The sequence below is a fragment of the Rhamphochromis longiceps genome, linkage group LG3, assembly GCF_057381845.1.
Source record: "Rhamphochromis longiceps isolate RC_006_pf linkage group LG3, R_longiceps_female_GT1.1, whole genome shotgun sequence".
Lineage (NCBI taxonomy): Eukaryota > Metazoa > Chordata > Actinopteri > Cichliformes > Cichlidae > Rhamphochromis > Rhamphochromis longiceps.
In genome coordinates this window covers 125,974-151,374 of record NC_140559.1, presented here as the reverse complement: position 1 = coordinate 151,374, position 25,401 = coordinate 125,974, and the positions used below count along the sequence as shown (strand labels likewise).

The following is a 25,401-nucleotide window of genomic DNA, read 5'->3' as shown; positions in this document are numbered from 1 at the left end:
CCAGCGACGAATAGCTCAGAGCCCCAGCCTTAAGAAGAGCCAGAGAACTGCAATTCGCTCGAGATCAGCTGCAGGTGCGTGGGCCAAGGGCAGGAGCCCAATCAGAGCTCCGCCCAGGCAGACAGGTAGGAGAGAGAGAGCGAGAGAAAAACAACAAACACTTGTGGCCACACTGGGCTGGCCGGGGAGGCACAGGGACCATGACAGTACCCCCCCCCCCCCCCCCCCCAACGGGAGCCTCCCGGCGACCCACCAGGCCTACCTGGGTGCAGGCGGTGGAAGTCCCGGAGCAGACCCCTACCCACGATAGCCGACCGGGGCACCCAGGAATGTTGCTGTAGCCCGTAGCCCTCCCAGTCAACCAGGTACTGAAATCCCCGACCCCGGCGTCAGGAGTCCAAGATGCGCGAGACTGCGTAAACCAGCTGGCCACCCACGAGCCGGGGGGGCGGCAGGGGCCTGGAAGGAGGGCACAACGGGCTGGAGACCACTGGTTTGACCTGAGAGACATGGAATACATCATGAATACGCATATTGCGTGGCAGTACCAAGCGGACGGATGCAGGGTTGATCACAGCACCGATTTCAAACGGGCCGATGAAGTTGGGGGTGAGTTTCTTAGATTCCGCACGTAAGGGCACGAATTGAGTGGAGAGCCATACCTTCTGCCCCACCACATACTCAGGGGCGGCCGTCCGGTGGCGATCCGCGAGTGCCTTATTCCGTTCCTTCGTCCGGAGTAAAGCCGCCCGAGTGGCCCGCCAGGCCCTGCGACACCTGCGGAGGTGATGTTGGACAGACAGAACAGTATGCTCACCTTCAACCATGGGAAACAGAGGTGGTTGGTATCCCAGAGACGCCTCGAAGGGTGACACGCCGGTAGCAGAGGATGTGTGACTGTTGTGAGCATACTCTATCCATGGCAGGTGTTCGCTCCAGATGGCCTGGTTATGAGAGGCGACACAGCGGAGGGCGGCCTCCAACTCTTGGTTGATGCGCTCCGTTTGGCCGTTGCTTTGCGGGTGGAAGCCAGAGGAGAGGCTCATACGGTCTATGAGGGGGAAGTGAACGTGCCCCGTCTTTACTAAACACTTCAGCCAAATCATGATAAACACGCGGGACTGGCTGGTCAGACCCTTGAGATGTGGTTGGAGCAGGTGCAGCTTGGAGACAGTTCATGTAGCAGTCAATGCTCCACCCGGTTACTCTTTCTTCCAATCGATGTGCGGATTGTGTTGGAGCAGCCATGGATAACCCAATACAAAGGGGGTGCGCGGTGCTTGAAACACAAAAAGCTTGATGCGCTCTGAGTGGTTACCCGAGAGAGTAAGAGACAGGGGTTCTGTGATTTGGGTTATGTCTGACAAGCGTTGCCCAGATAGGGCTGTGACAGCAAGTGGATCGGGTAGGGCGTGTAGTGTGATGTTTAGCTTTTTCGCCAGAGCTGCGTCAATGAAACTGCTCAGCACATGAATCCACTAGAGCTTGAAGAGAGTGGGTAACGTTCTTAATGGTGAGTTTTGCAGGTGGTGGCTGTAGCTCAGGTGGCAGAGCAGGTCAGCCACTAATCAGAAGGTCGGTGGTTCGATCCCAGGCTGCATCCAAATATCCTTGGGCAAGATACTAACCCCATGTTTGCCTACTGGTGGTGGTCAGAGGGCCCGGTGGCGCCTGTGTCCGGCAGCCTCGCTCTGTCAGTGTGCCCCAGGGCAGCTGTGGCTACAATGTAGCTTGCTATCGCCAATGTGTGTGTGAATGACTGAATGTAGTGTAAAGCGCTTTGGGGTCCTATGGACTAGAAAAGCGCTATGCAGGCCATTTACCATTTTTGCAGGTAACATAAGCCGGGGGAGAGAACATTTAGTCGTTATATCGCCCACCAGTATTCTCTCAACTACTGGCGAGCGCCCTTTTGCCCGTGAAGAGGCAAAATGGCCCTTACGGCTGCAATATTAACACTCACCGGCGGCCATACGCTGTTGACGTTCTGCGGGCGAGAGCTGCGAACGTCCAAGTTGCATGGGCTGCTCCTCCTCCTCAACCTCGCCGTGCTCGCGTGCCGCTCCAGGCCCCGGTGAGGCGTCCCTCGGTGGCCGAGGCTGAGCGAAGCGACGTTGCGTGCTTTGCCGTGCACGCAGGCGATCGTCTATTCGGATGCATAGGGACATGATCGCACCTAAAGAGGGTAACTCACGCACCATCAGTTCATCTTTAATATCCTTACTCACATTATTTAGCAGTGCCGTCTTTAAAGCTTCCTGCCCCCACCCCGCTTGAGTCGCTAGTGTCCAAAAGTCAACAGAAAAATCTGCCAGGCTCTGCTTACCTTGCTTCAGATTCATGAGGCGGAGCCCAGCCGCCGCAGCAGTGGAGCCCTTATCAAAAACACTCCGAAACAGAGACAAAAAAATCATCATAAGTAATTTCGGGACTAGCGCTTAGCACAGCTTGTGCCCAGGTCAGCGCACGATCTCGTAGCAACTGAACAAAATATGAGATCTTACTTCTGTCATTAGAGAAGGCATGAGGCCGCTGGCGAAACTGGAGTGAGCACTGCATAAGAAAACCCGCACACTTCCCTACATCCCCTGAAAACAGCTCAGGTGTGGGGAGATGAAACTCACACAGCCGGGAAGATAAACTGGAACAGGGAAGGGAGAAATCACTAGTGATGTGAAGCAGCCTCTTTGGACACCCCCGCTGTTTCCGGGCCGGCCAATAATAACGGTGACATTTAACGTATTTTATCCTATAAATAAACCCTGTAAAATGTATTTATCACCCCCCCCCCAACAGCTCTTTTGAATGTCTCCCTAATTCTGAGGTCTCAAGGTTGGCATGTATGGCCACAACACCTCACTCTTGGAGCACTTTTTTGCCACATGTGTGATGTCACAGTAGGTCACCCTAGTAATATCCACACCACATAAAGTTAGCACAGAAGGAAATTTGTGTTTGGTTGATTATTTCTTTGTTGTAAATTCTTGGCAGTAAATCTTTTAATGTTGGAAAGCCTGTTTATTTCCCTTAAACTGGGCCAATTAAATGACACCAAACAAGAGCAGAACAAATTCTTTGGCAGACAAGATTTAGTACATTTTTCATGGGCTTGACAAGTAATAGCATGCCTAACTACACAACCTCTGGTGCAAAAATGGATTGATGAGCTATAGGTAGATATGATAGATTTGTTTGTTCATTTCACTGCAACAACACATTGTTACAAAGAACTGCAGACAGTTAACCGTGTGCATGCATACTGCTTATTTTTGTCTGACTATGTGTGCAAAAGAATACACAAAAGTAAACAAGTTTACAAGATTACTCTGAATTATACTAAATAAATAAACAATTCAGTATAAATCAGGATGCAGGAATTAGAAATGTAATCAAGAGGACCTTGAGACAACTCATCTGTGACAACATCTTAGAGACAGTGCAGAGGCTTCACCCACGCTGACTGCAGGGAAGAAAAAGATAAAGAGAGAGAACGTTACATCTGTCACAGCTCACAAACTCTCCTTCATTAAATGGTAAATGGCCTGTATTTATATAGCGCTTTACCCCTAAGGACCCCAAAGCGCTTTACATATCCAGTCATCCACCCATTCATGCACACATTCACACACTGGTGATGGCAAGCTACATTGTAGCCACAGCCACCCTGGGGCGCACTGACAGAGGCGAACCACTGAAGCATAAAAATGTCACATCAATATCAACAGTAATGAGTCATACAAACTTCCCCATTCATTCCGGATCATTGACACCAAACACAAGTGTAACTCTATACTGCAAATAGTCTCTATTTTAGAAACACTGCAGTCACTGCTTATACCAGACTCCCTCAAAAATAAATAAAATAAAATGATCTGTTAACATTTTCTCAGAAGTAAAATGTTCTTTTTTGGAGAGTAACCAACTGCTCTTTGTGAGCTGTACGTTATATTTTTTCTGCTTTACTTGATCATCTCACCTGAGCGTCTGAAAGTGTTTCACTCTGTAAACACGAGTGTTGTTTCTCCCTTTTACAGCTTCAGCTGCATTAAAACAATTCAAAATCTGATTATGTTAGAGAAGCAGATTTTGAATTGTTTTAACTCATGACTCAGAGTTCAGCGTGGTTTCCAAGTGTATGTAAAATATGTTCTATCATGTTGTGTGTCTCCTCAGTATGAGCTGGTCTGTCAGCTGATATTTCAGGACAGTTTAAGGCAGCGGTCCCCAACCCCTGGGCCTCGGACCGTGAGTCGTTTGGTACCGGGGCGCGAGAGTTGAGGCTCAGGTGTGAAATGTATAGTTTTCAGGTTTTTATCGGTTTTCAGTGTTATTTTGTTATCGTTTTTATCATTTACTCGGTTTTCCTTTGGCTTTTCACGTGTGTTATGAATAAATTTTCTTTTTTTCGGTACCGGTACTAGTTTTATGTTGTTGTATTTATCCGTGACACCTTAAAGCCCGATCCATGAAAATATTGTCGGGCATAAACCGGTCTGTGGCACAAAAAAGGTTGGGGACGGCTAGTTTAAGGGATTTCAGCACTGACACTATTTCATAAAAGAAATAGTTCCTGTTAATTGTGACAGAAACAGAAATTTCTTTCAATTTAGTTTTGGAGGTTAGTGAGTATAGGCAACTGGGGCATTTTCTCTATAGGTTCCTGTGTAGCCCTCTGTGAATTAAAAAAACAAACGAACAATCAATGCGTTGTGGCTCCTGCAGCAGAAATAAGGATCAGAGGATCAGATTTAGTCACCCTCATGCACAGATGTTGTGGGTGTTCACCTAACATCATCATCCTCTCGCTCTGAAAGCCACACATACCTGTTTCTCTTCACAGCATCAAATGTCCCTGACAGTCCGCAGGTCTGCAAAAATCACACACCCTGTTTGTACATCATGTCATATGTTCTATTTCAGTGAATGTGTGAAGTTTTTTTTTTTACTTGATTGAATTTAAAGAGTTAATTAAAAGCTTGAGTGAGCTAAATTTGCATCTGAAAGAAAGTTGTGACACATTCTGTTTCCTTTTTCAGTTTTTATTCTTTTTTTATTAATAAATAATTTGATGGCCAAGACATTTCTGAACATCATACTGGTAATTAGGGCAGATGTGCAGGTGAACAGTCCTACACAACAGACCGAAAGAAACCAGAACAAATCAGTATACCGCGTTTACAAAAAAAGGTCAAGAGTTAAAAGCAGCAGGTGACCACTCGTGCAAGGGACACTGACACTGAGCTAAACACACATTTGTTATTAAACAGCACCATACGACTTGCAAACTCTCGTGAGGATACAAGGATCGTTGTTTCACATTATCCTGGATCAACATCAAACACAGACTGATGACAATAAACAAAAAGCAAACAAGTTATTGGACAATTCAGTAACTCTTACAATCTGAATCCTTTTTTAGCACCAATCGGAAACATTTTTTGTGATTTTCTTCAGAATTTTCTATTTATTTTATTATGTTTATTTTCAGTGAGAAGCTCCAGGCTGAATTTGCTGTTTATTTGAGGAGTTTGCAGAGCTGTTATGTTTTTGATAACCACAGAACAGTCTTTTTATTTCTTATTTTTCACTTTTAAACCAAAAGGCCATGTTGCTTAGCTGCCTGGCAAAGTCGCTATCAGTGTTAGTTCATCAAATCTGTAAATTTTCTTTCTATAAAATCATATTTCTGGACATGTTAAATCGACTTCCAGAGGACAGAGGCTGGAAGATCAAGGTGTGCCCGGTGGAAGTGGGGTGCAGGGGCTTTGTTGCCAGTACAACAGCAAAACTGCTTAGAGAGAATGGGATCAGAGGACAGGCGCAACGGCAGGCTAAAAGAAAACTAGCTAACACTGTTGAGAGGACCAGTCACTGGCTATGGCTAAAAAGGGCCGACATCACTTGGGCAACAAGGCAATCAGCTAACCATGAGAGAAAAGAAATATTCTGCTCTTCTTCCCTTTTCTGGGAGGCAGTGGGGAGGTAGAGTGTACAGCCTGATCCAGCGGGGAGGTGTGGGAAGCCAGATCGGGCGCCTCTCTTCCGGCTCTCCTCTCTGCTCTCTCCTATCTTGTCCCTTTTGTCTTACATCACCTTTTCTATCCCTTTGAAGAAGTATGGCTTCATAAATGCTAAAGAGGTAAGTATTATTTCTCAGTTGCAGTAGATAGAAAATAAACTGTAGGAAACTAAACAGAAGAAAAGAAATAACAATTTAACATAAACCAGTGACACACTGCAGGGCCTGATCAACCCTGGCAGGGCCTCCTTGATGAGGGTGTCTAGTGATAATGTCTGAAAAACCCGATGAATCCAAGGTCCACTACTGACGATGTGTCCCAAATCTTAATATGATAATCTAGATCGATCTCTAATCCCTAAACCTAACCAAGGAAGGAAAATGGCAGATTAGCCTGGGTAAAAGACTGAAAGTTGAGGCAACAACGACGTGTGCTGCTTGCAAAGTTTCTGGGCTGCCTTTCCTCATAACAGCTGTCCCTCAAGAGTCTCTCCATCTAAAGCAATGCATTATCAGGGACTGTAACCTCTAGTCCTTTTAACTGAATTCTTTTAAATATGAATAATGTCAGAAAACCAACAACAATAAAAGCAACCACAACATAACAAACACCCATTATAAGAGTTGGAGTTACTACGTCTCCAACATCCTGGATGTTTCCAGCTTCACTTTCCACGATTTGGTGCTGCAACAACTTTTCATCTGTTTCACCTGCAGAGAGAACATCAGCTGTCAGAGAATATTTCAAACAGTGGTTTAATGTTTAGCATCTGAGTTAGCAGCATGCCGTTTCCCCTTCACACTTAACACTAAAAGAATTGAGCAGAAGAAGCTGTGGATAAATTGTAGCTCACTGGCTTTTGTTTGTTTATTTGCCAAGTCACTAATAATCATGCAGTTTCCGTAGAGTAGAGAAATACTAGCAGCAAGCAGTTTTAGATTTTTGTTTGTAATTTCACGCTTTTATGTTTTGGGGGTTTTATGATATGGGAGCTGAGCGTGAGCTCTACAAACTCACCTGTGACTGTGAGGTCAATGAAGTGACTGATCTCAGTGTGAGCTCTTTTACTTCTCACAGGGTTCCTCACTGCTATGTGACACTCATACATCCCAGTGTCATTAAACGTGACATTCTTCAGGATCACAGAAACGTCTCCATCCTTCATCTCCGGGTCCCTCAGCTTCACTCGGCCATGAAAAGATGGATGTTGGTAGTTATCATAGAATCGTTTGTTCCTGTAGAAGTAGACGTAGCCGTCTGTGTTCAGTTCAGCTCTGCTCCACTTTAGCACTGAGATTCTTTCATCTGTAGTAATCTGACACTGGAGAGTGATGTCCTCTCCAAACTTCGCCTGCACATCCTGCTGAAGAGCTGAAGGAAAGAAAATAATCTTTTTAAAATGTAACTCCTTTTTAAATTTTTAAAACATTTTTAACTGTTAACAGCACTTGATAAGAATTTGTGGCTGAAAAATCAAGACAACAGCAAAGAGCCTCAAACAGCAGTTTGAGGCTCTTTGCTCGTCAGTCCTCACAGAACATGGTCCTCACAGAGCACCGTGTTAAAATGTTTATGGCCTACAAAAAGCAGTTTTGGTCTCTGTACTAATTTCCTGTTCTGTAACAGCTTTGTGTGGGTAGAGGCTTACAATCGGAGACATACTTGATTACGATAATACGATCCCTAACACAGGGCTGTAGCTGCTGGCTGTCTGCTAGGCTGCTAGTTTCTTTGGCATCAAATAAACTCCAACTATGTTTACTTGACTCTGTAAAAACCAGTCTCAAGGTGTAATTCCATTAATTTAAATGTAATTTCAGAGTATTTTAGCTGAATTATGTTATTATTATGTACCCTGCAGGGCACTAAAATAACAGACTAACAAGTTAAAATTTTACAGGTAAGAAAGAAAGTAACTTTGAGTGTATCTTTTGGCTACTTTACTTTGTATTTTGTTGTCTATTTATTTCAAAGGTACCTGATTATTGTGCAATTTTATTGTCTATCACACTAAAAATAAATATTATACACCCTTATTAAACATAAAGCAATGATTTTAATTAAAATGCAACTGAAACATGTAAAATATTTTTTTTATGTATTTGAATAATTGCTCATTAAGAATATGGCCAGTGTCACATTTAATGACAGTGGGATTTATGAGTGCTTGGTATAAAATGAATCAAGTTAATTTCATTTGATTAAATTCCATTAAATCGAACATTTAAATTGAACCTATGTAACAAAATTACCTGAAAAAAAAATATATGTGTGTGTGTGTGATGTTATATTGTTTTATGTTTCATATATATATATATGAAATTAAAGTAGTTAAAGTCAAATAAAAGCAGATTTTCTTTCTTTTTTGAGTGTACTGCACTTAATTTACACTTAACACTTAAACGTTCATATAAATGAAGCTTATGTGTTCAAGTTCAATAAAGATGATCTTTAGTCAAACATCTGTCTGGTGTTTGACAGCTAATCCAAGCTTTACATCACTTCAGACTCCTTCCACCTTCCTGCATGGGAGCTCTGAGTTTCATGAATTTACAAAAAACAAAAAAAGAGACTCAAATACACAATGAATAAAGTCACAAGTTAATATAATATTTTTATGTTGTGGAATTATTAGAGGCATATTTGGAATGAGCTTCTTTACAATAAATTTGAAAATCTTATATGTTAGCACAAAACACTCAGCGCCACTCATCACATAAGCAAAGTCCAGAGCTGTCCTTGTCATATTTTAATGCTGGGAGGTCTCACATTGGAGCTATGTGACATAAAGGATTTCCTTAAAACCCAAAGCAGAAGTGAAAGGAGAACTGAAAGACTCCCAACCAAAAGAGAAAGTCTTGGATTGAAGTTTTGCTTTAACCTCCCATTTTACCGTTTTGTTTTTTCACTGTTAGAACTCAGTCGTAGTGGGATGAAGATAGTTAAGATAAAAATGCAAAGTTACACCATTAAACACACTTTAAAAGGGAAAGGTTGTCCAACATCTCGTGTAAGTAACATCTCATGGTGTCCATTTCAGACCCAGAGTGACTGCTGCTGTTCTCATCGTGCAGCAATTCAAAGAACACACAAACCCCAAAGTGGCTGCTAACTCAAAACACAAGCAGCTTACAGCAGCCAGATTCAGGTGAACTCTGGGACTTTAAAATCCCTCCACCCCACCCCTGGATCTGACATCAGCTGTTACATCATTAAACATGCTGCTGTAAAAATGCTGAAAAAAATGACTACAAAGAGACACAGGAGCTCAACCTGCAAACACAACATGGGAATCAACATTTAAACACATTACACATATTTATACTTACCTAAAAAAAAATATTTTTTAAAAAAAAAAAACTCTCTTTCACTCACCTACAGAGCAAGAAATCACGAACAGGAAGACTATGAGGGACTCCATCTGTGACTGCTGTGACTGGAGGCTGGGAAGTGAAGAGTCCGCAGCCTGACCTGCACTGAAAACAGAGTTGGTTTCACTTTCACTTTGTAAGAGGGGGAGGGAGAGAGCATAGATGAATATAGATAACTCATTCTTTATTGGATTATATCAACACATGATGGCAAAATATTACACAGACGCTAAATGGTAAAAAAAAAAAAAAAAAAAAAAAGGCCTGTATTTATTTGTATAGCGCTTTTCTAGTCCACCCATTCACACACTGGTGATGGAAAGCTACATTGTAGCCACCCTGGGGGCGCACTGAGCATTAGCAACAAGATGACCATTTACAAGAAATCCGAGCACTTCTGAGAAGTGTTACAGTTTATGCTTATTTTAACCAGCAGATGGCAGCACAAGTCACAATATGAGAAACATTTAGTACAATAAGAATAAAGTAATGAAAGTTGTAGTAGTGACTTGTATGATGTTTGCAGACGAATGCAGAGTGCAGCACAGGGACTGTGGCTGCAGTAACTTTTCTTCTGCTTGATCAGTTTAATCCGTCAAATTTTATATTATTGTTCAAATAAAACGGACTGCAGTTTGGAAAAAAAATGAGAAATTGTGTAAATAATAGAAGACAAATATTATGTTAAGTCTCATTTGCACCACTAACGCAGCATTTATCCTTGTAGCTTTACTCTATGAAGTGAAGTGGGAGACGCTCAAACGGTCGGTTACGCGCACAAGACAAAACAAAACGGCCTGTTTTGATCTGAGCGCGCGCAGTGAGAAGCACAAAGTCTGCACAGAAGGTTGTTAACCTCCTCACACCGTCTCTGACTGAATTTTTTGGTTTTTGGAGCCAGCAAACACAAAAGAAAATATGTATTTAACCCGCTCCAGAGTTACTCCAGAGTCTGAGCGGAAATGATCCTTAACTGTTTAACTGCAGTGAGAGCTGGCAAGTCTCATGGTTCACTTACGCGCAAGTTAACAAATCTAATAAATATGATCCAAACTCTTAGTGTTAGTACAAACTCACCTGCAGACAAAGAGGTTGAGTGTAGCTGGGAACCTCAGATGTCCGAGCAGCCATTTCCGTCTTATTGTTCGGAAGATCCTACTTTTCAAAGTTTGCTAAATATCCAAAGGATGGTGAGATTTCACGAGAACAGGAGATCCCAGTTTTTCAATAAAGCTGAAAGTTTCCGAGCCTGAAAACGGGTGCGTTTGTTTTCAAGTGCGCGCTCAAGTGTCTTTTAAAGGAAGAAGAACAAACTGAGGGCGGGGTCATAAACATGTGCGTAATAACAAAGCGGCAAGTCACTGGATTCAGACCTGATCAACAACAAAATCGATCACTAATCAGTCATCAGTCACATTAAAACCATTATAGAAGCTGATTAATAGAATAAACAGGATTCACGCTCAGATTTAAGTGGATCTTCTCTGACTGTGACTTTGATGTGAGATGTGTCATCTCTTATCCTCCTGTGCATCTCACTGTCTCACATTTAACTGGCTCTAAGCTAAGAAAGCACATTTTTCTGACAACAAAAGTTTTGCCCTGAGACTCAAACATCTGTAAAAGCTGTTTACACCAGCGGTATCAAACATGAGGCTCATGGACCAGAGCCAGCCCACCAAATGATCCATTTCAGTCCACTTGAAGTGAGGAAGAGAAAATGAATTATTGTTATCTTTCATTTCTACATATGTAAAATACTCCTGTTTACTCATAGAAATTCTACATGGGAAGGTTGTTGTAAATTGCAACGCAGGCATATTGTTAAAAATTCTCTCAATTTAGCAAAATCAGGCTTCTTCTTTTTTTCCTGAAAAACTAAGAAAGGGGTAGTTTTTTTTTCTACCGGGATTCTTTTAAGGTTTGTTGTTTCAGCATTTTCTTAATTATCAGCTATTATTTCAGTGGTCACCTGAAACTTTCAATTTTCAATTCAATTCAATTCAATTTTATTTATATAGCGCCAAATCACAACAAAAGTCGCCTCAAGGCGCTTCTTAACAGTCCCATATTTTTATTCTTAGACTATATAGAGCAACATTTGTGGTCCATTACACTCTGGACATATGAACAACATCTTAATCTAAACCTTTAGAGCCCAGAGCACTGACACCAACAGTTTAGAGGTTCGGGAATAAATGCTTTCCAGTCACAGTCAGGAGGACTTTGATTATTAATAAAAAGTACTGCTGTGGAGGATGGTGTAAAATCTTTTTAATGCTGGATTGTGCTACTGTGGTTATCCTGGATCAGAAGGAGAGGTTGACATCCAGATGTAGAGTTCCAACAGATGCAGTTTATTTTATATTCAGTGTAGTGGTACATGAGGGTTGGGTATTGTGTGGTTTCTGCAAACAGGAGCCAAAAGGAAATTACAAAAATAAGGAATTTCACAGGCTTCAAACACCCACACTACTGTGCTATTAAGTAGTTACATCACTGCAATTTAGCTGAACATGAATGCAATAAATATATTCTAAACAATTAATAAATGTGCCACAAGAGGGCACTCAGAGCTTAGCTCATATTGGAGCTAAGCTCAGATACAGACGAGAAAAAACTGGTTATGGCTAACTAACCAGATCTAGCAGTGGTGAACAAGCAGAGGAACAGATGTGACTATACTGAGTGACGGCAACATCAGGAACAAGGAACACGAGAACTGGAGAAATATCAAGAGCTGAGAAGATGTGGAGGATAACATCTGTGATGTCTTTATTAAACACTTCACTGCCTTCAGATTCTGACATTTAGATTGAATGAGACAAAGCTTAATTGTGTTTTACAGCCCTGAAAATTTCATGTTTTCATATGTGTTTTACTAATCAAGTTATGAGGGCTAAAAAATGCATCAGAGATAAGGCGAATTAAAAGGCACCAAGTGTCATGTGTACTCTGAGCTCTGAAACTCTCTGAAACTCTGAAAATAATCACAGTATGATTTTAAAGCTCCCCATTTTCTGTTCAGTCCATTTACCACTGAACAGAAGTTATTATCAGCAGAGTTTAAGTTTCGTGTAATTTCAGTGTCACTGAAGCTTCTTTTGTTTGATGGTTGAATATAAAGTGTCTATCCTGTCTACCCAAGTGCTTGTTCACAGCTTGATTGTTGGAGCTTTTTGCTATTGTAGGGTATTAACCTGACAGCATAAAGCACCTCGAAGTCAAACCTACTGTGAAATGTGACTATATACGGTAAATAAAAGGGAACTGAATGTGAACACCAGTGCTGTTTCTATATTTAACAGTTGATTCTGGTATTAATACAAGACCTTTGTTTTGAGCAGCAACTTATCCCAACTTATCCATATGACCCTCTGAATGCTACCCAGAATGCACTACATCAGGGTGCCAATTCTTGTTTCTATAGGGACCATGTTTATCTCCTTAACAACCAAGCTGTTAGCTGCTGTTAACAGTTCGTTGCTTCACTTTGCATATGCAAGGAAAACATTTAACTTGACTTACAGCTGTCAGCACATCTAAAAGATTCTCAAGGGGGTTCAGGTGGGAACTTTGAGATAATCCAATAGGATCATACACAGCATGTAAATACTTGATGTACATTCAGAAATAACATGAAATCATCTTGAGGTGCTCTTTATTGCATCGTAAAGAAAGTAACATTTCAGGCCATTTCCTCCCTCTTATCACTAGGCTTGGCTGGAAACTGCTCATTACTTCTTTTAAATCTCAGAAATACCATAAACCCAATGACAGCAGTGATGAGAACAATAACAACAACAACAACAATCTGAATACTCAGAGTTTCTGCTTTTCCATCATACATGTCTGTAGCTCCTTTTTCCTTCAGCTGCTGTTCCAACAAGGTTTTATCCGTTTCACCTGCAGAGAAAACATCAGCTGTCAGAGTTTTGCTGTTGATCATCCACAGAGTTAGCAGCATGCTATGACTTCACCCATCACATGGTCATCCACCCACTATGTCAAAACTGCACAAAATTATAACTGGCCCAAAAAACTGGGGCGCGATGCAGTTTTCAGGGCGTGTAGACAAACTCACCTGTGACTGTGAGGTTGATGAAGTGACTGATCTCAGTGTGAACTCTTTTACTTCTCACAGGGTTCCTCACAGCTACATGACACTCATACATCCCAGTGTCATTAAACGTGACGTTCTTCAGGATCACAGAAACGTCTCCATCCTTCATCTCTGGGTGCTTCAGCTTCACTCGGCCATTAAAAGATGGATGTTGGTAGTTTTCATAGGAGCGTTTGTTCCTGTAGAAGTAGACGTAGCCGTCTGTGTTCAGGTCAGCTCTGCTCCACTTCAACACCGAGATTCTTTCATCTGTGGAAATCTGACACTGAAGTGTGACGTCCTCTTCAAGCTTCGCCTGCGCATCCTGCTGCAGAAAAGAATCAATCTTTTTTTCCCACTGTTAGAACAGGATATTTAAAACTGAACACACCACAGTTGATCCAAAAAAAGCCTGAAATGATGTCAGAGGAAAAAAGGGTGTTTGTGGTTCCACACATCACAAGTGTGAAAATGTCATGGAAACCTTTTTTTTTTTTTTTTTTCATCCAGTGTTATGCCCTTGAGTCAAAAGTCAGCGGTTGGTGTGTGTGCTGATTGAGCCACATAAGCAGAGTGATAAATAAGCTCAGAGTGAGACATCATTTTCACAAGAGATCTTTGTATCCTATGTGCGGAAATGGAGCGAGGGAGCGTCCTGTTCACTAACCTATCTTTGATGTACCCTTTCGCTTATGATGTCGTGAAAAAGTGCTCCGGCAGTTATTAAATAGGGACTAGTTCATGTTCACGCTAAGAGTGCTCTACACGTTCGCACCTCGGAAAACGTTCGTCTTTGTGAGTATTGACATGTGTAGAGACAGTCGTTATGTGTGTTTACATGGAGCGAACTGTATGCTGATGTAATGTACATGTTAAGCTAGGCTAATCGGCAAGTTGTTATTAAGATGTGTGTTAACCAGCGATTCATTTTCATTTTTTCTCATGTTCTAGTTACATAAAAACAAGAAAGTCAAGCCTTGTGTGGAAGACCTCTTCTATTTGTTCGCTAGCTGTCTAACCTCACAGGGTCACGTGTCGTGAGGGCAGCATAGTAAAAAGACGAAGGAAAAGACGCCTACTCAGCGGGTTCAAACATACAGAGCTACTTTAAGCAACATGAGTCTACGCTCAGGAAGAAATTACCTAAAAGACTACGCTGCTGAAGAGCTAGACGAAGCAGCCGGTGGTGAACAGCAACCAGACGTCGCCACTCAACCAGCTACAACGCAGCAACGGTCTCAGCCATTCGACACCAAGTCGCAGCAATCCAGAACATCGACAAGGCGTTCTCAACGGACATCCTCATCAACAGCTTCTGCAGCTGCAAGGGCCTACGCCAAAGCTCAAGCAGCACGAGCTCAACTGGCCTTCGCTGAAAAGGAAGCTAATGCAATGAAACAGAGAGCTGAACTGGATGCTCATCTACATGTCCTCCAGTGCCAAAAAGCAATAGCCGCAGCTGAAGCAGAGGCCTCAGCCTATGAAGAAGCAGAGATTCAGAGCGGGGAGCTCTACGGAGAACTTTGTGAGGAAGCTGAGCCCATCAGTACAGTGCACCGCACTAACGAATATGTTCAACAACAATGTGAGTTACTCTACCCAGACACTCAGCACGACCCAGCACAGCCTCCTAAAGGAAATTGCAATGAAGTAGATGCACAAGACAGTACACAAATAACTAATCCTTTTATAACCAACACTCAGACGAAAACACCACCTGTAAATAGAGAAAGGAAACAGGAGCAAACAGTGAACACATGTGTAGTCGACACGTACTGGTCCAACTCCACAAAGCACACCCCCAACCTTAACAACTGCGTACCTGAATCAAGTGAAATGCAACAGTTTGCAAAATACCTAATTCGCAAAGAACTAGTTAGCACAGGTCTTTTGCAATTTGATGACAAACCTGAAAACTATTGGGCATGGAAAACCTCATTCATCAGCGCAACCAAAGACCTAAATTTGTCTCCAAGAGAGGAATTAGACTTGCTAACAAAATGGTTGGGTCCAACATCATCCGAACAGGCTAAGCGCATTCGTGCTGTACACACCCTCAATCCTGCTGCAGGTGCGAAGATGGTCTGGCAACGCCTTGAAGAGTGCTACGGCTCACCTGAGGCTATTGAGGACGCACTCTTAAAAAAGGTAGAGGACTTTCCCAAACTCACAAACAAAGACAATGTTAAGCTGCAGGAACTTAGTGACATCTTATTGGAGCTTCAGTGTGCTAAACAAGATGGCGCGCTCCCAGGACTTGCTTACCTGGACACAGCTAGAGGAGTCAGGCAAATAGTGGAAAAACTTCCCTTCAACCTACAGGAAAAGTGGACAACTGTAGGAACACAGTACAAGGAGACTCATAGTGTGTCATTTCCTCCTTTCTCAGTTTTCACACAATTTGTCCAGCGGCAAGCGAAAATGAGGAATGACCCAAGCTTTGCTATGTCCAAGGCCAACACCCATGTCCCTTCTCCCACAGAAAAACTGAGGTCATATAGTCGCAAACCTACTGTGTCAGCACACAAAATGGACATTACGGCAGAGCCGGACCAGAATAATCTCTGTCCAAAGAAAATGGAGGAACCGGATCGCCAGTGCCCAATCCACAAAAAACCACATCCACTCAAAAAGTGTAAGCTCTTTAGAGACAAACCTATTGAAGAAAGACAAGCCTATCTCAAAGAGCACCACATATGCTACAGATGCTGTGGGTCTGTCCAACACATTGCAAAAAACTGTAAAGCAATGGTTAAGTGTATTGAATGTGACAGCCTCAAACACTTATCTGCAATGCATCCTGGTCCTACTCTTGCCCCTAAGAGTACTACACCAGGAAACCATGACAATGAAGAGCAAATCGAGAGCTCACCTTCAGTCGAGTCGAAGTGCACAGAGGTATGTGGCCAAGGTGATAGCCCACGTTCATGTTCTAAGATCAGTTTGGTCAAAGTGTATCCCGCAGGCCAAAAAGAGAGAGCTATAAAAATGTATGCAGTAATAGATGATCAGTCCAACAGGTCACTGGTTAAGTCAGAGTTTTTCAGCCTTTTCAAAATCAATGCCAAACCCACTCCATACACCTTAAAGACTTGCTCTGGCAGAGAACAAACCTCAGGTAGGAGAGCTGTAAACTTCTTCCTCGAGTCTTTGGATGGAGAAGTCAACATCCAGCTACCCCCTTTAATTGAATGTGACTCTGTGCCGGACAATAGATCTGAAATACCCTCTCCAGAGATTGCCCAGCATCACCCACATCTTCTTCCAGTGACAGATAACATCCCACCTGTCGACCACCACGCCCCAATCCTTTTACTCCTTGGAAGGGACGTCATCAGGGTCCATAAGGTACGTGAGCAAATCAACGGACCCAATGATGCACCATACGCCCAAAGGCTAGACCTGGGTTGGGTTATTGTGGGGGAGGTGTGTCTAGGAAAAGTGCACAGTCAGTCAGAGGTCAATGTCTATAAAACACACACCTTAGATAATGGACGTGCATCCTATTTTGAGCCTTGCCCAAACACAATTCACGTTAAAGAGAATTATGGGGTCACTATGAATGCAACCTGCATCACAGACAATTTGGGACACTCTGTGTTTGTTAGATCTGAGGGTGATAACAAACAAGCCATGTCTATCGACGACAGAGCATTCCTGACAATAATGGACAGTGAAGTTTATCAAAACCAAGAGAACAGCTGGGTTGCACCTTTACCCTTTCGCTCACAGAGAAGGAGGCTCCCTGACAACAGAGAACAAGCCCTAAAACGCCTCTGCTCTCTCCGAAAGACTTTGGAAAAGAGACCAGAAATGAAAGATCACTACATCCAATTCATGCAGAAAATGTTGGATAACGACCAAGCCGAGCCTGCCCCTCCTCTGCCACTAAGTAAAGAACATTGGTATCTGCCCACGTTTGGGGTATACCACCCACAGAAGCCACAACAAATACGAGTCGTGTTTGATTCAAGTGCAGAATGTGATGGAATTTCGCTCAATCAAGTGCTTCTTGGCGGACCTGATTTGAACAACTCCCTATTGGGAGTGCTGTTGCGCTTCCGCAAAGAGCCCATAGCCCTGACAGCCGATGTGCAGCAAATGTTTTACTGCTTCGTTGTGCGCGAAGACCACAGAGATTATTTGCGTTATCTGTGGTATGAGGACAATGACATTACAAAGAGCATAGTTGAGTTTAGAATGAAGGTCCACGTGTTTGGAAACAGCCCGTCACCCGCTGTTGCCATCTACTGCATGAGACAGGCAGCACAGCAGGGAGAACGAGAACACGGATCTGATGCAAGACAGTTTGTTGAGCGTCAGTTTTATGTTGACGATGGTCTCACATCAGTCGCCACGCCAGAGGAAGCAATCAACCTGCTCACAAGAACGCAAAACATGTTGGCAGAGTCTAACTTGCGCCTCCACAAGGTAGCATCAAACTGCAGTCAAGTCATGGAAGCTTTCCCTGTTGAGGATCGTGCAAAGGACCTGAAAGATTTAGACCTAGGAGTAGACCCTCTTCCAGTTCAGAGAAGCTTGGGACTCTGTTGGAACCTACAATCTGACAGCTTCACTTACCAGGTGTCAAATGAGAGCAAACCATTCACACGGAGGGGAGTATTGTCGACAGTTAATAGCCTCTATGACCCTTTGGGATTTGCTGCTCCCATAATAATGCAGGGCAAAGCATTACTCAGGGAACTGTCATCTGATGGAAAAGACTGGGACACACTCTTACCCCCTGAGAAACAGGAGAGGTGGGACTTATGGAAAGACTCTTTGCAAGCCCTTGAGAACCTCCAAATACCAAGGTGCTACAGCCCAGGTACGTTAAGCACAACGAAAGTGAAAGAACTTTGCATTTTCTGTGATGCCTCCACTGTCGCTATAGGTGCAGTAGTCTATCTGCGTACAGTTGACAGTGAAGGACAGTGTCATACTGGGTTTGTGATGGGGAAGTCTAAACTCGCACCCCGCCCCGCACACACTGTACCACGCCTGGAACTATGTGCTGCTGTGCTCGCGGTGGAAATGTTTGAGCTCATCAGAGACGAGTTAGACATTAAAGTAGACAATGTGACTTTTTACACAGACAGTAGGATTGTGTTGGGGTACATACACAACACCTCCAGACGATTCTACATGTATGTTGCCAACAGGGTTACGCGCATTAGAGCATCCACCCATCCGAGTCAATGGCATTATGTACCAAGTGAGTTAAATCCAGCTGACCAGGCCACTCGGTTCATTCCAGCAGCAGACCTGCAGAACAGTACCTGGTTCTCAGGTCCACCCTTTCTGTACTCTGACCCACACACAGAACCACACACTGGTCCTTTCACGCTCATCGAACCTGAAAAAGACAGAGAGATACATCCGGAAATAAAAGTAATGAAAACTACTGTAGCAGAGCCACAGTTGGGTTCTGACCGTTTCAAAAAGTACTCAAACTGGATCACTCTTTGCAGAGTCATAGCCAGACTCATTCATGTAGTTACATCCTTTGCACAAAAGACAAGTGGGCAAAGGGGATGGAAAGGTTTCAGTGAGACACCGAGCGTCCAAGAACTCACCCGAGCCCAAGCAGTCATTATTCGAGCCGTCCAACAAGAAGCTTACAAAGGGACGCTTGAAAACATTAAAGAAGGAAGGAAGGTCAGTGGCATATTTGATGCACTCAAAAAGCTCAATCCTGTAGTGGACAAAGACAGTCTCTTACGAGTCGGTGGACGTCTTTCCGCTGCCGATCTCACAGAGAATGAAAAGCACCCTCTGATTATCCCATCTACCAGCCACATCGCCATGCTAATTGTAACTCACTATCATGAACGAGTGGCTCATCAAGGAAGACACATAACTGAAGGAGCTATCCGTGGTGCTGGGTACTGGATAATTGGAGGGAAGCGGCTTGTGTCATCTGTCATTCATCGGTGTGTCACATGTCGCAAGTTGCGAGGCAAAATGCAGATCCAGAAAATGGCAGACTTGCCTGCAGACCGAGTCACCCCTGAACCACCCTTTACCACTGTAGGCCTAGATGTATTTGGGCCATGGACTATTGTGACGCGTCGTACAAGAGGTGGTTGTTCCCAGAACAAACGTTGGGCTGTGTTATTCACATGCATGTCAACTAGGGCTGTGCATATCGAACTGATAGAGACTATGTCTGCTGATAGTTTTATCAATGCATTAAGAAGGCTCTTCTCTATTCGGGGCCCGGCCAAGTTTCTGCGCTCGGACAGAGGCACGAATTTTGTGGGCGCTTGTAAGGAATTAGACCTAAACTCAGGAAACAAAGCAGTAGGAAAGTACCTGCAAGAGAGAGGGTGTGTTTGGACTTTCAATCCCCCTCATGCGTCTCATATGGGAGGCTCGTGGGAGCGCCTTATAGGCGTTGCCAGGCGCATTCTGGATGCAATGTTGTTACGAACTGAACAAACACGTCTTACTCATGAAGTGTTGTGCACCTTCATGGCCGAGGTGATGGCAATTATTAATGCAAGGCCTCTTGTTCCCATATCCACCGACCCTGACAGTCCTGCAGTACTCACTCCAGCAGTGCTACTAACGCAGAAGATGAGTGCTGTGTCCGCCCCACTTGGGAACTTCTCATCAGGGCAGCTGTTTGGGAAACAATGGAAACATGTTCAACTCCTCGCTGACACTTTTTGGAAAAGGTGGAAGGGAGAGTATTTATCCACCTTACAAGGTCGTGCAAAATGGACAGAGACTAGACCTAATGTCAAAATAGGAGATGTGGTCCTGCTAAAGGACCTCCAAGCCAGCAGGAACGAATGGCCCATGGGACTAATAGTAAAAACATTCCCCAGCAGCGACAAGAAGGTCCGAAAAGTGGAAGTGCGGACTGTAAAAGATGGGACTGTTAAAATGTTTCTCAGACCAGTTTCAGAGATTGTTGTTTTGCTTGCAGAGACTGAATGAATATTCTTCAATGCTAGATGATGTTTGAATATGTTGTATTGATGTTTATTGTGATATAATGTGTGTATATCAAGCGGGGAGTGTTATGCCCTTGAGTCAAAAGTCAGCGGTTGGTGTGTGTGCTGATTGAGCCACATAAGCAGAGTGATAAATAAGCTCAGAGTGAGACATCATTTTCACAAGAGATCTTTGTATCCTATGTGCGGAAATGGAGCGAGGGAGCGTCCTGTTCACTAACCTATCTTTGATGTACCCTTTCGCTTATGATGTCGTGAAAAAGTGCTCCGGCAGTTATTAAATAGGGACTAGTTCATGTTCACGCTAAGAGTGCTCTACACGTTCGCACCTCGGAAAACGTTCGTCTTTGTGAGTATTGACATGTGTAGAGACAGTCGTTATGTGTGTTTACATGGAGCGAACTGTATGCTGATGTAATGTACATGTTAAGCTAGGCTAATCGGCAAGTTGTTATTAAGATGTGTGTTAACCAGCGATTCATTTTCATTTTTTCTCATGTTCTAGTTACATAAAAACAAGAAAGTCAAGCCTTGTGTGGAAGACCTCTTCTATTTGTTCGCTAGCTGTCTAACCTCACAGGGTCACGTGTCGTGAGGGCAGCATATCCAGTGCAGGCAGGTTTTTCTTTTTAAATGTCTAAAAGTACACCGAGATATCTTGAACATGATCATTGTGTTTTATTTATTTAGTTATTGTATTTATTAATTTACATTTAGCATTTGCGTAAACTAAAAGTACATTTTCAACCTCTGTGGCTGTAAAAACAAGTCAATCCAGAAGCAGTACAAAATGCAGGACCTCTAATGTTCACTTACAGCTTCAAAAGAGACTGTTCGTATTAACTATTATCTTAGAACAGCAAAATAAGCAGTCTACAGACTTTAAACTGTTTGGGTCTTCGTACCTAATTTCCCCTTTTCTAATAACTCCATATGGATGATGCCGAGGCTAGAAATGAGGAAAACACTTGATTAACGTGGACCTAACAGAGGTGGTTGTACCTGCCCGCAAGGCTTCACCTCAGCTTTTGTCTGTGGTCACGGAGTCCATTTGAACATCTGTGTTAGACATGATCCTATTATTTGAAGTTGTTCAGGAGATATTGTGTTCACAATAAGATAACTCCTCTGACCACAGGTTCCAGCTCAGTGTGAGTCTGTAAAAGTCCTTCACCAGTTTTTTCCAATTGGATTTAAAGCACTCGTGAACGATATTAGCCCAGATAATGAAACATTATCATCAATAAAACACTCCTCTTTGATATTATTTTGTCCTCTGATACCAAGCATGTGATCACAAATGCCTTGTAAGGCTGTCAGATGGTTTTCACCTGAGCACACATCTGTGATGATGTGTTTGATGTCCAGTCGGTGGTCCCTCTTTGCTTTAAACTACCTCCTGCACAAAAGATAGTGACTGATGTCAGACTGATGTTAATGATTTTCATTTCACACACATTCAGCGACATCCTGAGCTGAACTGAGAGCAGCATTAACAGTTTAAACCTTTGAGGAAATGCTTCTTCTGTGAGATATTTTTCATTTCCAGGTAGTCTCTTAACACGTTTAGACACAGGGATCACATTTTAAACATGAACACAACTAATAATGTTAAAATGATAGTTTAGGAAAAACATGTTTTCTCATATTAGAGTAAAATTTTTAGTGATTTAGATCACCACAACTGTGAAAATCCCACGCGTTATCATGAATCACTCTCACATCAACTCATCGTTGCATAGTAAAATCCCCCAATAATAATGGCTATTAGAGTCATGGGACAGATGAGATTTCCTCAGAACCTCTAAAAAACTCCCCATCTTATCACAGTTATGGTTGAAATACACAGTTTACCATGTTAAACACACTTTAAAGAGCAAACTTCTCATATTTGATACAATCCCCTTTGACATCTCGGGGGGCTCTAGAAGCAACAATAAGCCTGCCTTCTTGGTGTTGATTTCAATGACTGACGGGCTGCTACTGAACTCTGTCACAGCGTCGTGCATGGTAAAAATTATCACTTAACAAGTGTCAGAAGTGTCAGACTTGATAACAACACATCTTGCCTAAGCATTAGTGTGAAAATGGATAAAGACAAATGGGCTGTTATAGCTTGCTAACGCATTTTTACCAGGGCCGTATTTTGAGGGGGGCATGGACTCGTAAAACTGCTTTCAACATCTTAAATATCTGAACATCTGAGTAAACACTATCCCAGGATGGATGAAGTGGAAGTTGTAATAAACCCATTAAAAATGTATGTTAACCAGACGCTAGACTTTGATGAAAACTCTAAAAAATGAACTTAAAATAATCATGGAAAGGATTTCCACATTTCATCAAATTGGAATAACAGAATTGCATAATGCTAAAAAAAAAAAAAATAAAGCAATTTAAAATACGTGGAAATTCTTTCCATGATTGTTATTCGAAGAATAATTTTTTTTATTCTTTTTTTTATTTTATTTTATTTTTTTAGAAATTATTTTTTGAGTTTCATTGTTAAAGACTTGAGTGAACTGAACTCATTGCCTTAATCAAGATCTATGAAAAGTGACAGGGAAAATACATTTAGTCATGTTTTGAACAATTCAAGTTAATTTTTTTCTCTACACGGAAAAAAATAATTTAGTTAGGCTACTCTTTTTAGTTTAGCTTTGAAGTTTGACACGAATTAAAATATAAACATGCTCAGTTTCACTCCATTGCCTGTGTGTGAATGGGTGAATGACTGAATGTAGTGTAAAGCGCTTTGGGGTCCTTAGGGACTGAGTAAAGCGCTATACAAATGCAGGCCATTTACCATTTCACTCACCTATAGATGAAACAATTAGGGATAAATACAGGAAGATTATTAAAGAAGTCATCTAAAGTCTGATAGGTGGACGAACACGGCGGAGCAGCTGCACACTGAGCAGAACAGGAGGAAGACTAAAGCAAATGAAAGCGAAGAAGTCACAGGGTTTCAAAGAAGTTATTCAAAACGACACAGCTGTCACACCTCTATTTACGAGGCTGCTTCACGGAAACGATACCGATTAGCTTGCAACGAAGCGGCTGATCTAGCGCTTAGTAAAGCGCATTTCCCCTGTAAAAAAAAAAAGGGGGGGGGAAGAAAACACAAGCTACTGAAAAAAATCACTGGGAAAAACCTAATTGTATTAACCTCAGCAGCTCAATGTGACTGCGCCCGTCATATTTCAGTCTGATCTGTTTAAATACAAGTTTGAAATTAGAGTTGTATGTTGAGCTTCGATGGATGAATGTGTTCGCTTCAGGCTGGGTGTATGCCCGGATACATGCTGTGTCCTGTGGAGCGACAACAACAGAAACAAGAAATCCTCAGATTTTGTGTTTTAAATGTTCTGACAGCAGCAGATGTCGCAAACAGCGAGATGGACAAATTCAGTCTTCAGTGGGTAACCATAGTAACTCTTCTGACTTCCAGGTTAAAATCAGCTGTAATCTTCAGTTTCCCTTCTCAGTGTGTTTTAGGCTGTTTGTAGATTCTGTGCCGTAAGAACGCGGTTTATAACGCTGCTGAACCGTGTCTTACGTTTCTCGCTCAAAGTGTGCGCGCACAAAAACTTCTCGTTAATGCCCAGCAATGCTTTCGCATCTCATTTGCACCACTAATGCGTCATGTTTCCTCGTATATTTAAAGGCTTTACTTTGTAGCTCTCTGTCAGCTGTTTTCTGATCCTTTCTCTGAGTGAAGTGGGAAACGCTCAAGCGGTCGGTTACGCGCACAAGACAAAAACAAAACGGCCTGTTTTGATCTGAGCGCGCACAGCGAGAAGCAGGAAGTTTTTTAATTTCCTCACATCGTCTCTGACTGAACGTTTCTGTTTTTGGAGTCAGCAAACAAAAAAGAAAATATATATTTAACCCGCTCCGGAGTTATGGTTTCCTTAACTGTTTATCTGCAGGCAGGTCTCACATGGTTTACTTATGAGCAAGTTTGGAAATCTAATAAATATGAAGAAATCGCTTATGTTAGTTAACGCTCACCTGCAGACACAGTGAGTCCAGCAGAGACGCTCAGATGTCCGAGCAGCCATTTCCGCTTCAATGTTCCGAGTTTGAGAAATATCCATAGGATGGTGAGATTTCCCCAAAACAGAATATCCCAGTTTAAACCCTGCCGAGGAGTTTAAAGAGAAGTTTTTCAATACAGCTAAAAGTTTCTGAGCGTGAAAACAGGTGCGTTTGTGTTCAGTGGCTGCTTGTCTTTTGAGGAAGGAGAACAGACTGAGGGTGGGGTTATAAACACGTGCTAATAACAAAGGGGCTCAAGTCAATGAGCTAAACGTCTGGATTCAGAGCTGCTCAACAACAAAACCAATCTATCATAAGTCACATTAAAACCATCATAGAAGCTGTTTAGTCGAATCTAAAGGATTCATGCTCAGCTTGAAGTAGATCTCTGACTGTGACCTTCCATCATACTGACAGTGGCCCACACTTGATTGGCTCTAAGCTAAGAAAATGAACATGTCTGCCAAGAAATGTGTGGCTAAGAAAGTGACGTGGAGTCAATCATGAAGCTCAAACAAGATCTGCAGTTACAGTTTAAAGCAGTGGTGTCAAACACGAGGCCTGGGGAGCAGAACCAGCCCACCAACAAGATGAATTTAGGCCGACTGGAGTTGAAGGAGTGAAAAATTATACAAAACTATAATATTTCCAGATCTAGATATAAAAAAGAAAACCATCATAAAAAATTGGAAATAAAAAATAGATAGAAAATGTGACTCATCATAAAAAGCAAATGTATTAATCAAATTGTTTAAGTTGGGTAAAGGATTCATGTTTTAGCTTTTTTTTCCCAGTGTCTCATTATTTATTACTATTTTCAGAATGTAATTCCTTAAATTAAAAAAGGAAACTATGGCAGGGTGCACTCTACTAGTTAAAAAAACAAAAAACAAAAACTCAAGTGT

General features: G+C 42.5%; 3 protein-coding genes across 6 annotated transcripts in view; 1 reads left to right on the top strand and 2 right to left on the bottom strand.

Moving 5' to 3' along the window:
• Window positions 1-25,401, top strand: part of LOC146672390 (Fc receptor-like protein 5) — a 155,543-nt gene that overhangs the window by 42,463 nt on the left and 87,679 nt on the right. The window lies entirely within an intron of this gene.
• On the bottom strand, window positions 5,051-9,483 carry LOC146672399 (myelin-oligodendrocyte glycoprotein-like). Its single transcript, XM_085386921.1, has 3 exons — window positions 9,396-9,483; window positions 7,038-7,391; window positions 5,051-6,730 (listed from the first exon to the last, which is right to left on the bottom strand). Exons 1-3 carry the CDS (start codon window positions 9,439-9,441, stop codon window positions 6,516-6,518), a joined length of 615 nt encoding a protein of 204 aa, XP_085243047.1. The 5' UTR covers window positions 9,442-9,483; the 3' UTR covers window positions 5,051-6,515.
• Window positions 11,665-24,947, bottom strand: LOC146672398 (butyrophilin subfamily 2 member A2-like). 4 transcript variants are annotated; one of them, XM_085386809.1, is made up of 5 exons: window positions 24,470-24,947; window positions 23,274-23,767; window positions 21,787-21,854; window positions 13,476-13,821; window positions 11,665-13,297 (listed from the first exon to the last, which is right to left on the bottom strand). In XM_085386809.1, the coding sequence occupies exons 2-5, from the start codon at window positions 23,323-23,325 to the stop codon at window positions 13,080-13,082; spliced, it is 684 nt and encodes a 227-aa protein (XP_085242935.1). In that variant the 5' UTR covers window positions 23,326-23,767; window positions 24,470-24,947; the 3' UTR covers window positions 11,665-13,079. The 4 variants fall into 4 exon arrangements, with proteins under 4 accessions (XP_085242935.1, XP_085242958.1, XP_085242944.1 ...); XM_085386818.1 differs by having other exon boundaries at window positions 11,666-13,297; window positions 13,476-13,818; window positions 24,470-24,946; XM_085386832.1 differs by lacking the exon at window positions 23,274-23,767 and having other exon boundaries at window positions 24,470-24,581.